Source organism: Oryctolagus cuniculus, chromosome 9, assembly GCF_051225735.1.
Source record: "Oryctolagus cuniculus isolate XC-2025 breed Fujian yellow rabbit chromosome 9, ASM5122573v1, whole genome shotgun sequence".
NCBI lineage: Eukaryota > Metazoa > Chordata > Mammalia > Lagomorpha > Leporidae > Oryctolagus > Oryctolagus cuniculus.
The window spans coordinates 10,059,432-10,072,874 of NC_142875.1; the positions used below are offsets into that span (position 1 = coordinate 10,059,432).

General features: G+C 38.7%; 1 protein-coding gene across 4 annotated transcripts in view; it reads right to left on the reverse strand.

Moving 5' to 3' along the window:
• The window catches only part of TPP2 (tripeptidyl peptidase 2), an 89,288-nt gene that overhangs the window by 20,662 nt on the left and 55,183 nt on the right, over positions 1 to 13,443 (reverse strand). For all 4 annotated transcript variants that reach the window (XR_011378715.2, XR_011378714.2, XM_002713016.6 and 1 more), the window contains exons 17-23: positions 8,631 to 8,785; positions 7,395 to 7,511; positions 7,058 to 7,158; positions 4,647 to 4,743; positions 3,675 to 3,812; positions 2,171 to 2,415; positions 1,851 to 1,929 (exon numbers count right to left, since the gene is read on the reverse strand). Coding sequence is in view for 2 of the 4 variants with exons in the window: in XM_002713016.6 (XP_002713062.1) it covers positions 1,851 to 1,929; positions 2,171 to 2,415; positions 3,675 to 3,812; positions 4,647 to 4,743; positions 7,058 to 7,158; positions 7,395 to 7,511; positions 8,631 to 8,785 (932 nt within the window). In the remaining 2 variants the exon portion in view is untranslated. The remainder of the gene's footprint in view (positions 1 to 1,850; positions 1,930 to 2,170; positions 2,416 to 3,674; positions 3,813 to 4,646; positions 4,744 to 7,057; positions 7,159 to 7,394; positions 7,512 to 8,630; positions 8,786 to 13,443) is intronic.

Sequence of the window (13,443 nt, forward strand, 5' to 3'; positions counted from 1 at the left end):
AAGGACATTCTGTAAGAAAACATGCACAGTCTACACAGGATGGAGACACCTCCTCTAACTTTCTTCCAGTTTATGTTCCACTTGTATGCGTCACAGCACTTAGGAGGGTCAAGTCTATGATCAAAATGGCATGCTCTTAAAAAGCAAAATTGCCACTTCATTTTTAAAAGAAAAATGCACCCAAATACATTAACTCTAGGGAAAAATGTTTTTCAACCTTTTATTTCAAAAAGCTATTAGATCAAAATCTGTTTATAAAAAGTTTTAAAGACAGTATATTTAGGTGATGATCTATAGATTTTGATTTTAAAGTATGTCATACTAATCACACAAGCCTATGTAGTTTTATAAAAAGCATCATTTAGATACTGAGAAATTCAAAGTACAGTAAAACTAACAGTTACTATCCCAACTACCAAACACATAAGAAATGCAAACTGCTGTGAAAAAATTAAACAGACAATGTGATGAGAATTGTAACGTAAGTTCAGATTATTGCTGCCTCTTCTGATGAACAAATTTAATCTCACACATTTACAATTTGATTTCAAAAATTGCCAGTGAAACAACACAGCCAAGTACTACATCTGAAATCCTAAAGTCCCACTTTGACTAGCAATGCCATTTCTGTTATACTCTTCCTAAGGAAGCAGACTCTTCACAAGAGTCACCTGTCATCTGGTGGAAAATCCACAGCTGAAGCAGCTACACTTCCCATGAAATGAAATCTACAGAGAAAGACTACCAGGAACTCTTCAATCAGCCCATATACAGATTCTAGTATCTTTAACTAATGATTAACTTCAAATTATAGTAAAGCAGGTACTCATACGTGTTAGTAGTATAACTGAAATGACACCTAAGGAATGTTAGTGTAAGGCAGCTCTTTCTAAGCATCAAATTCCCAAATTATGCTTCAATGACAGTGAATGAATGGCTTTTGGTTTATTAGTGGCAAGAAGTGAAGACAATTTTTTAACATGTATGAGATCTACTCATTTTGATAACAGCACTTATAGCCTCTAGCATTAGATGGTAGACTTACTTTGCTTTGTGAGAACTAATGCCTAAGAGAAATGTAGAACTCTAGGAATGAAAACTTTCACTGGCATTGAGCTAAAATGGTAATATGACAAAAGATGACAGGTCTATATAAACACTACTCACATAATAAATTTATAATGAACACACAGATGGAGAAGCACTAACACAGGTACCTATAAAATTGTAACATTTGTTTCTAAACTACAACAACCATATTTCTAATAAAAAACACTGAAATTATAAAAAGGCAGCTTCCCCAAAATCTCTCTCATTTATGTAATTATGTAAAATTCCAACAAAAGAAAGGCCTATACAAGTGTGAAAATTTACTTTTCATTAGTAGTAATTGTTCTGACTGGTGTTTGGAAGCACCCAAAAAGAACCACATCTATTTATAGATCCCTTTCACTGTTATGTTGCTAAAATTCTATGCTAATTTTAAAGATATTCACTTAAGCCATGTTTGATTTGGATCTACATGCTTCACAGGAAGCTCAAGCATAGTAGTGAGATAAGTCAGGATGGTTTCAGGGCCCAAGTACTTAGCTGGGCCATTCCACCACAGTTGGGCTTGTGAAAACACATACTTAATATCTAAATATGACATATTTTAAAAGGCAACCAAAAGTTAATTTACCTTCACTAGCAACTTGGGAAAAATATGAAAAATAATGAAAAATATTTTTTCTCCAAGGATATTTTCTCTTTTACTCATTCTGCAAAGTGCAAAGTGGAATTAATTTCTATCTTTAAAGAAATGAAAATTTTAGAATAGGTAATTTCAATGTGAAAAAACTAATACTTACAGCTTTCTTTCCAAGTTCAGTTTTTGATAATGTTAAGGATCCTGCAAGGTAGCATCCAGGTCCTGCACCTTTGGGTATTCTAATAAAAGAATTCAAAGATGGAAGTTTCACAAAGATAGTTTAGGAGAAAAACATCAAAACAATTCCACCCTGAAATCATTCCCATAGCTAAGAGTTCAAAAATCAAAGTAAGAAATAACTTCAGCCTAAAATGATACATGAAAACATACTATTAATTCAGCCTAATGTAATGGACTCACATTAAAAAGACTACAGTGTACATAAGATGAGCATTAAGTAAATGTGACATTATCACTCACTTATCATCAGGCAAGGAAGTAACGAAGAATGGCTGGTTATATTTGGGAGGTAATGTCAAATTGCTTGATTTCTTCTTTCCTAGAAGTGCAAGGCTATGATTTTCATGAATATCTAAGCTCAAGGTATTAGACAACCTATGAGAAACAATAAATGGGAGATCTTTAAGACGCTCCAAATCACTGATCTGCTCATGACGAATCTGTAGTCGAATTGTATAATCTCCTTTCTCCAATTTCAAAGAATACTGAAAAAGAAAAACATTTAAAGTAAGTTTAACCAAGTAAGCTGAAACCACAGCAAGAAGATAAAGAGCAACAGTGACTGAGTGCCTATAAAATGTGAGACACATTGTGAGCTAGTATCCATACATTTACACACACACACACACACACAAAGTTAGCCACATGCTGGCTAGTGAACAGGACAGGGGACATCAAGTGACTTGACTAAGGCCACACAGAAAAGTGTCAGGGAACTCAAAAAAGGTCTGACTCCAAAGCTGTTCCTTTTACAACAGGACATACTGATATTGTAAGCTCAACCAGTATCTACTCAAGTCTGTCACAAGCAAACATTTTCTAATTTGTGGGTCATCTAAGACACACACAAAGTGTCAAAAATTAGTAAAACTGGGGTTCTAAATAATATCTAATATGAATATACATACATGACTGTATACATTTGACGTCTTTTTATAACCAGAATGTCACCTCCCTCATTACAGAAAAAAAGGAAGTCAACAGAGACCAAGGAATAGAAATCTGTGTTTGACCCTATATAATATGTATAACAAAATGGGATGCTGTATTTTGCATCAGCAGTTTCTTCTGAGAAGATGTAAACAGTCACCAACATAACAGCACTGCACAAATCCAGTATGTACTGAGATACAATACTACTTGCTTTGAGAAAAAAAAATCTCATTTTTTGATTGGCTAACTTAAAACTTATATAAATTATTTTCATTATTCTGCATAAAACTACAGGAACTATCTACTTCATCTACTTCCTTTTAATATTTCACTCTTGGATAAAATTTCTCTAAATTATATGGCTAAAAAATTTTTCCCTTCAATGTGATAGCACAAGACGGTGTTGTCATGTACTTTCAACCTGCAAGTTCTAATAAACTGCAGACAGTGGCCACTACTGCAGTGCTTCTGGTAAATCTCACTCAGACCTGGGATCATTTCACGGTGCTCATGCATCTCAGATGATTTGCTTTCCACTTCAGACAGTTGAAAGTAGTGTGCAGGAAGCAGAAATACTACACACAAAAAGCTACGCCACCCAGCACCTCCACTTGTCCTTGTCCCCTTTGCCCCCAAGTGGGCTTCAGCTCAGATGCATGCAGAGAAGCTGTCATGCTGTCTTTCAACAATGGAGCTCCTTGGGGTTTGTAAAGGCACTAAATGCAAAATCACGGTGTATAAAACCACTAATATTACAATAAAAGTCAGAAATTCATGAGTTCAGGAAATAGTGTCTTTAATTCTGTTATACCTGATGTGGATAGGCATCTCCTGAACCCATCTGTCTTTTGTTCTGGTCAAAAATAATCCACAGTTGGCTGTCAAATTCTGATTCGTACAATAATTCACAAAGTAGTGGGCAACTTGGAGTTACTTCCCCACTCTTGGGCTATAAAAAGATAAGAATGGTTACTTGACATACTTTATGTATGATTTCTACTATAAATTTTTAATATTATTGACATAAATTTTTAACAAAAATATACTAAAAGTTCTTGAAAACATTTTGAAAATGCAGAACATCTACTATTTTGGCGCTAATAAAGGCACTTCTACTTTACAGACTTTAAAAAGTATAAGCCTAGATATCTGTACTCATTCATAAAGCAGTATAATGAGAGTTTCTACAACCTTTGTGACACTCTCTTCTGTTTTCCTAAACCTCTACCACTTTATATATATAGAAATCTAGCAATTCACAGAAATCAAACATTTCCATCAAAGTAAAAACAAATTCATATTGTGCTTCAATAATATCTTTATTGAATTCTCATTGATTCTATAACAGTTCTTTGATTCAGCATTTAACTGCAGTTTCATTACTTTTACCAGTCATCTCAACTAGGAGCTAGCCTGCTCTTTTCTCCACTTTTCCAAGGTCTGCTTCACAGAAAGCCATCTGCTCCAGTACCTTATTTAGCAAGTGGGGGGCATGTAAGACATCCAACCATCCCTTGGTCAGATGGCATCACTAGGCAGGTACAGGTGACTATAAAACCTGACGCTCGAAGGCTAGGTCACCATTAAATTACACTTTATGACTTCACAGATGAATGGTACTTAAATAATTACAAATCATAATTTGTTGAAGAATGATTCTGAATTAAGCAGTATTAGGTACTTGATTATATCTCATTTACCATATCCCGTCCTTCCACTTGTGATTTTATTATTCATAAACAAAACACTATATAGGTAAGAGTATACTCTACTAGGTGCTTACTTGATGAAAGTTGTATGTCAGAATCATCTCATAAAGTTGGCGATTATTTGGCAAAACATCTCTTGATCCTAAGGGCTTTGTTTTTGCACTCACTGGGCTGTAATGAGGCAATTAAAAACTGATTTGATTCTAGAGTTTATTTAATGAGACAAAATTATAGGAAAGAAAATTTATATAACATATTGCAAAAAGAGATAGATTAATATTCCTGAAAACTGTCCTTCTTAGATTTCATAGCATCTTAATTATTAACTTGTATAATTTTTTGAAAAAATCGTACCAACATATATAGTTAAATTTTGCAATAAATATGACAAAGGAAATATTTCCACAATAAAAGCATTTTCAAATGTTGCAAACAGCTTTTTTATTTTTTGTTTAAGATTTATTTATCTGAAAGACAGAGTTACAGAGAGAAGGAGAGACAGACAGAGAGAGGGAGGTCGTCCATCTGCTAGTTCACTCTCCAAATGGCCACAATAGCCGGAGCTGAATAGATCTGAAGCCAGGAGCCAGGAGCTTCTTCCAGGTCTCCCATCTGGGTGAAGGGGCCCAAGGATTTGGGCCATCCTCTGTTGCTTTCCCAGGTGCATTAGAAGGGAGCTGGATCGGAAGTGGAGCAGCTGGGACCCGAACCGGTACCCATATGGAATATGCTACAGGCCGGGGCTTTAACCAGTTACAGCATAGCACTGGCCCTGCAAACAGTTCTTAATACAACCAAATCCCAACAGTAGGATAATAATACTGACAGTGCTAGAAAACAGGTTCTGATTTGTATCCTGCTGTGCATACCACCAACAGTGCTGTGTGGGCACATCATGGACCTCACCAGGCCAGCTACTGCTCCCCACATTCCAAGGACCACAGCAAGCCCTCATCCTGACCCAGGGTACTTTATCTTTTTAGTACTCTCTGAAGTAAGCTATTAAGGTACAGATTTTACAGAGGAATTTACTGAGATTGGGAAAGTAAATTTTTTAACATAGTTAATAATGTCAGTAAAATATAATAATCTATTCCTTTAAATTTACTTCCAATTGCTGAAATTTAGGGCAGGATGATGACACAATTTATTCTATCTTCAAAGGTTGAAAGTTTTAATTTTACTCATAATTCTAGGAGGTCGTGTATCTAGACATTACCCTATCGCTCACTACCATCTCTAATTGGTTATCTCCCTAAAAGAAAGTTATATTTATTTTTATCTACTTGAAAGGCAGAGTGACACAAGCACATGCACACACATGGAGAGAGAAAAAGGGGGTGGGAGGGAAGGAAGGAAAGAGGGAGGGAGAGAGACTGAGACTCTCATTTGCTGCTTGACTCTTCAAATGCCCGTAACAGCTAAAGAAAGGCCAGTCCCAAACCAGGAACCTGGAACTCTACCCTGGTCTAAACATGGGCAGCAGGGGCCCAGGCACTTGGGCCATCTTCAGCCTGCCAAGATGCATTAGGAAGTCAGAGTGGATGCAGAGTAGCTGGGACTTGAACCAGAACCTCCATAAGGGATGTGGGCATCTCAAGGGGCAGCTTAACCCACTGCACCAAAACACCTGCCTCCAATTGGTTATCTTAATGCATTTATTACTTGGCTTCATGTCGATGTAAATTACAGTCAGATTAAACAAAAACCATGTATCTTTTATAATGTAGTGAATATGTGAGCACAGGTCATGGCCCTGCTTTCATAGAGAAGCTGCTATGGCAAAAATATTTAACTGCTTCAATTTCTACCATTCAAGAAACTTTCCAGTATTGCAATTTCTGAAAATGATCAGGTAAGGATTCACATAATAATATCAGACAGAATGCTAACTGATTACTTTATAGCAAAAAATAAAAAGGTTAATGCCCACTGATCCTAACCACTCATAACTGGGATCACCTATTTGCCATTCTTAATGCTGCCAGTCAAGAGGGACAGTGAGGCTGGAAGCTGTTGCTGGGCTTCATCTTAAGACAAAGTGAGGATGCCCAGGCAAGAAGTAATGAATTTTTATCTCCAGTACTCAGATGGATTCAAACAATGACTCTGGATGGGCACTGTCACGCAGTGGGTTAACTGGCCACTTGGGATTACCGCATCCCATACCGGAGTGCTGCTGGTTCCAGTCCCTACTACTCTGCTTCAGATCTAGCTTCCTGGTAATGGATCCTGGGAGGCAGCAGATGATGAATCAGGTGCCTGGGCCCCTGATGACTATGCAGGAGACATGTTTGCAGTTTCTGGGTCTGGCCCAGTCCTAGCTATTGTGGGCATTTAAGGAGTGAAGCAGTGGATGGGAGATCTCACTCTCTCTTGCTTTTTCCAAGTAGATGAAAATAATAAACATTAAAAAACAAAGGTAAAAAAATTACTCTTTCCAAAGAATACAAGATCTGTCCCCGACAACATATCTGAGTCATACCGTAATGTTTGGACCCAGCTCTTCAAAGTTATACAAGGAGCCAGATCTTCATATTTCAAGGAGGACTGGACATCAAAACGGTTGATTCCTTCTGATGCATGCTACAAAGAATATGTATCAAATTAATGCCCCATATTTTACTGAAAATAAATAATTTGTACTTAAAAAAATAAAAGTATATAGTATAAAGTGTGTAAGTATCCATGAACAAAGGTTACTATTATTTTTCAGAAGCAGTGAAAATTTCTCTACTAAAGTTTAAATATAACCAATGAAATAATTTTTCAATAATACAAATAATTGACATTCAAAATAATGGAAATGCTGTAGGACTTACAATGTTTAACTGAGGAGCAGTACACACTATCCCATGGAAAGAAATGGTATAATCGATATTGACATCACTGAGACTTGCCCACCAACGAGCAATGCAGAATTCAATTGCTTTTCCACCCTACAAATAGAAGTAAATCATAGTACAAAAATCTCAATTTTGCTCATATTTCAGAATGTAAAATATTAGCTATTTCAGAAGCATTCTATACTTTCAAACTTTTTCTATTTTAAAGCAATAAAACTCAAAGAACTTCTACCAGCAAGGATAATAGACAGACTAGCCATGCTTGTATAGACAGAGTGCTGGCATTGACATACATAGTCATTTATATAGAATTCTGCAATTCTGGTCAGAAGAGATACAAGGCAGCTTTTGAAAGCACACATAATAAAATACAGTGGGAAAACAAAGTGGAATGAAAAACTAGGACCAAAAGAAAAACAACTGAGAATAATGACAAGAGAAAGGATGACTCTGTAAGGCATATTCAACAGCCACGGCTGCTTCTTGGGAACCAAAGCAAAATGAAGTAATGTTCACTTAGTCTTCCTTCTTACTGAAAAGTAAAATAATAAATAAAGAAAAACTACTCCTGGCACTGAGTTTTAAATCAAGTTTTCTAGTAATTAGCACATGAGGAAGTTTAAGAACTATGTGAGACTGACATCCAGAACACAAATGAAACTAACTAGTAGCCATGGGAGCAACTGAAAACACAAAGTAGGAGTTTAACAGACGACATCAGCACACTCCTTTTCTATGGAGGATGCACTAGTCATCATTTCCAACTGTGAAGGTATGAGTGGATGGCAATCTTCCATTATTCAGGAAAACTTAAACATGAAGCAGCAGCAGTTTCACCTACAAAATGAATTAACCTCATGGATTCTCAACAAAAGGGCATTAACAAATGAACTTATGTGAGATGTAGAAAACTCTTAAATAAGGAAATAACCTAAGGCAACAATCTAGATCAGTCACAAGGTGTCAGAATCTATCAACTAGCACTTCTCTTTGACTAAATTATTCAAGAGTTAAAAAGACACGAATATTAACATCAGACTTGCTTTCAAGTATGTTAATTAGATTTATCTTCCTACTTCATTTATTTAACAATAACAAAATGTAAAGTCTCAATGTCCTCTAAATACAACATATAACATCAGATTTAATCAGTGTTGACCCATACCAAAAAGCAAAAGAAATTGTTTGTGACTCCAAGTTGTTCAAACTTACTAGGACAGGAAAAGCTTCAGTGAGTGTCCCTTTCTCTGGAAGGGAACAGAACTTATAGAACTCATGACTTCGATACGCTCTTTGCTTCACAAGCTGTACAGCATGAAGAACAAACTTGGCTGACACCTCCGAAGAACACGAACACACTGTCACTTCTGCAAAGAGAAGGAAAGAAAAGAAAGCTTTAAAATGGTTAAGACTTAAAATGTATATAAAGAAGTTTTAAAATGGCCTGCTTGTTTAGCGAAAGAAATATTACAAATAAAATCTGTATATTTTCTTAAAAACAAAGAATGACAATATTAGTAAGGCTAGCAGGATAGAATATTTTCCATATTAAATAAATAAATTGGTATTCAAGTAAACAATCATCATGCTGCAAACATCAGGAAACAGCAAGCTGTCCATAGATGTACAAAGAGTTATTCTCATAGGTGCCTTTAAAAATCCCTCTGAGCTTCCTCCTATTTTATCTGAAAATTAACACCTGATAAAAGGAAGAGGATTGCAATTTTGGAAACCTCTGTTTGTTATTATACCCAAATTCTAATAACTTACAATTCTTCCTAACCTTTCCCTCCAGGTCTATTTGTGTCCTGCTTGCTTCTATAAAGTATGACCATTAGAAAATACTTAGCTTCACTTTGAGGCACAGTTTGGAGCTAAGCCAAAATCATGGTGAAACAAATGTAACAGCTTATCTAGAGAGTACCTGATGTTCTAATTCAAGGCAACTGAAGCATACTTCAGCTCTCTGGTTCTCAGGGATGAGGAGGCATGGAGCTCTCAAAACCTAATTAGTTGCTTAGAACATACAAATCTGTTATGATGACATTTCTAAATATCTGAAATAGACATCATCTGTAGTGCATTTCTTGCTGATTTTAATATTAGATTTATTTACTTGAAAGGCACCTCCCTCCCCCTCTTTACCCCCCCCCCCCCCGAGGGATGGGAAGGGAAAGAGAGAGAGAGAGAAAGAGAGAGAGAGACACAGGCAGAGAGAGACAGACATACACAACAGAGGGAGAGGGAGGGGGAGGGGGAGGGGGAGGGGGGAGGGGGAGAGGGGGAGGGGGAGGGGGAGGGGGGGAGGGAGAGGGACCTGTTCATTGCCCAAATGCTTATAACAGCCAGAACTGATTTAATCTGCATCTCTCAGGTGGGTGGCAGAAGCACAAGTACTCACCTTCTGCCTCCCAGGGAAGCCTAAGTAGCAATGGAAGCTAGAATCCGAAGTGGAGCTGGGATTCAAACCCAGGAACGCTCATGTGGGATGTGCATGCCCCAGGCAGCATCGTAACTGCTCAGTCAAACCCCTCCCCTGTAGTACATTTCTAATCTAAGACTGTTAAATGAACTATTTTTATTCTAATTTCATAAATTTATTTATATATATAACTATCTTCAATAACAACCTAAACAAATCATAATTAGGACATTATAAGTAATTACTGACATTTACCACCAAATACCAAATTCAATATTAAGTGAACACTGACTTTACTCTTTAATATTAGTGCATATTTTAACAGATCTTTGAATTCTACAATTCCAGGGCGCTTGTGTGAATGGTACCCCACAGCTGTTCAATACCTCTGATTCTACCCTCCTGAAGAAGTGTCAAGTGAATGAATGTAATCTCAACACTAACAATCCAATTCTTTTTTTTTTTTTTTTTTTTTTTGACAGGCAGAGTGGACAGTGAGAGAGAGAGAGACACAGAAAGCAAGGTCTTCCTTTGCCGTTGGTTCACCCTCCAATGGCTGCTGCGGCCGGCGCACCGCGCTGATCTGATGGCAGGAGCCAGGTACTTATCCTGGTCTCCCATGGGGTGCAGGGCCCAAGCACCTGGGCCATCCTCCACTGCACTCCCTGGCCACAGCAGAGAGCTGGCCTGGAAGAGGGGCAACCGGGACAGAATCCGGCGCCCCGACCGGGACTAGAACCAGGTGTGCCGGCGCCGCAAGGCAGAGGATTAGCCTAGTGAGCCGCGGCGCTGGCTAACAATCCAATTCTTACAGCAAACAGCATTTTAGCTGAAACATAAAGTTCAGAGAATTGGGGCCAGTGTTGTGGCACAGTGGGTAAAGCTGCCACCTGCAATGCTGGCATCCCATATGGAAGCTTGAGTTCTGGTTATTCCACTTCCTATCCAACTCCTGCTAATGTTCCTGAGAAACCAATGGAACACGGACTAAGTCCTTGGGCCCCTGCATCTGTGTGGGAGATCTTCTGGGTCCTGGCTTTGGATTGATTTAAGCTAGGCTGTTGCAGTCATTTGGAGAGTGAACCAGTGGATGGAAGACCTCTCTCACTGCCTCTGCCCTCTGCCCCCATCTCTGTAACTCTGCTGTTCAGATAAAAATAAATATTTAATAAACAAAAAAGTAACAAACCTGCCCCAGTGAACTGTCAGTATATGGCAGAGTCTGGATCTGAACCCAGCCTTGACAGTCTCCAAAGCTTTTCTTACTCCAAGCAGTCTGCTTGGCCCAGGTTCTCAACCACAAAGTTAGTCAGGGGTTTGGACCAGGTGTTCCCAAGACCCTCACCTAGAAGAAAAGGTCTCTGGCAGAGTCCTTCTCTAAGTAGCTCACCTTGTTAGTTCTTTGAAAAGGTTGATTCTTAAAAGGATATTTAAAGAATGAGTCCAGCCTGATTATCCTCAAAAGGATACAGATACTGCAACAGTTCCACTGTTACCAAGTATGCAATTAACAGACTGTAGTGGATCCTGTTCAGTTTGTTGCTTTAATTCCTAGGTTTTGCTATTTATTATTTTGCCCTTACACAATTACATGTAACAAGGGAAATCTTGCATTTCCTCTGATATCCTCAGAAGAAATATATCTGTTTTGGGAAAGGATTGATGGTGGAGTAGGGAGGGAGCTTGCTGCTCTAGTCTCGGAGAAGATGGTTTTGCAAAAGTAGGGAGTGTAGTCCCAGGGAAGAGTTAGCGAGAAAATAGCAGAGGAAACACTATGCAAATTGGAGCGCCACAGTGGACCTACGTGGAGGGCACGGACATGCACAACTAAGGACCCCAGCAGCTGACAGCTTCCATAACAGCCTTGGAGGGTGAGGTGAGACCGGACTGCAGCAGCCCAAGCCACTGGCAAAAAAGTGGCAGAAGAGCCTAGAGGGAATCTGGTTTGGAGTCCCATGGGGGATAGTGTAACTGCCAAACTAGAGGAGAAAACACAAAGCAGGGGCACATTTTCTCCCTCCCCAATCACTCTGCAACTGCAACCTGTAACAAACTGATAGAGACAAGGTGCCATTTTGGACATACATAACAGCTGCACCAGCTTGTGTCCACACCCAGCAACCAGCCAAGTGGAGACTCCTGAGTCTGGTGGGGAGAATAAGACAGGCGGCTGGGTGCTTGTGACTGTTGGAGGCTTGTGTGCCGGGACTGTGAAAACACTGAGGCTGAGTGGGAAGACTCAGGGTGTGGCTGGGACTTTGGGCAGTCACTGTGGGAGGCTCCACAAGCTCAGGGCTCCCTGTTTACCTGGTAAGGGGCACTGCTGGGGAACCTGAGCTTACACTGAGGACTGCACAGATCCTCTATGTGGCCCTTGTGGCACAGTGGACAAATAATTACCCACTGGGACTAGCACCCAGGTACTGGTCTCCTTTGTGGAGAGGAGCTCAGCTGAGTCTACAAGAACAGACAAGAACAAACCTCCTCTCTGATAAAAAACAAACAAACAAACAAACAAACAAAAACGCAGGAGACTTATCAGGCCAAACCTGGGTGTGTCACCTCAGACATGCCATTCACCTTGGAGAGCTGAACAGAGCTTCCTGGCCACACCCACCACATGCCTCTAGGTACTCACTGAAAGCAGACACTCCACTAATCTACAGAGGAATAGTACAGAGATAAAGGCCACCACAGTGCAAAAACAAATAAGAAACTAATAAATATCTCCACAAATGCTGAATTAAAAACACAAGAATTGAAGAAACAAGAATAAGGAAGACAAGATGATGTCCCCAAAAGAACACACTTCAATATTAGATTAAGATGATGAGTTTGAAGAAATGCCAGAAAAGGAATTACAAAAACTGATCATAGGATTACTTAGAGGTAATCAGAAGAAAATGTATAAACTAATGAAATGCATGCATAACATGAAAGATTTCTCCCACAAAATTGAGATCTTAGAGAAATCAAAATGATATCTTAGAAATGAAGAATTCAATAGACAAATAAAAAATGCAGTGGGAAGCCTTAACAACAGAATCAGTGAAGCAGAAGAATGAATATTCGACTTACAAGAAAAAGCACAGGTAATCATACATTCAGACCAAACGCAAGGAAGAGAAATTAGAACTACTGAAAAAACCTATTGGTAATCTACAGGCTACTATCAAACGACCGACCCAACGTATGGGTTCTAGGAGTTCTTGAAGGTGTGGAAAGAGAGAAAGGATTAGAAGGTCTTTTTAGTGAAATAATGACAGAAAATTTCCCTAATTTGGAGAAAGAAAGGGACATCCAAGTACAGAAAGCACACAGAACTCCTAATAGACATGACTAGGAAAGACTTTCACAATGAGACATTGTAATCAAACTATTCACAGAAAAAAATAAAGATTCTAAAATGTGCATGAGAGAAACGACAGATTACTTTCAGAGAATCTCCAATTAGACTCACAGCAGACTTCTCATCAGAAACCCTACAGACTAGGAGAGAAGGATGAGATATATTCCAAGTCTTAACAGAAAAGAACTGTCAACCTAGAGTACTATATCCTGCAAAGCTCTCATTTATGAAGGGTGGTGAAATGAAGACCTTCC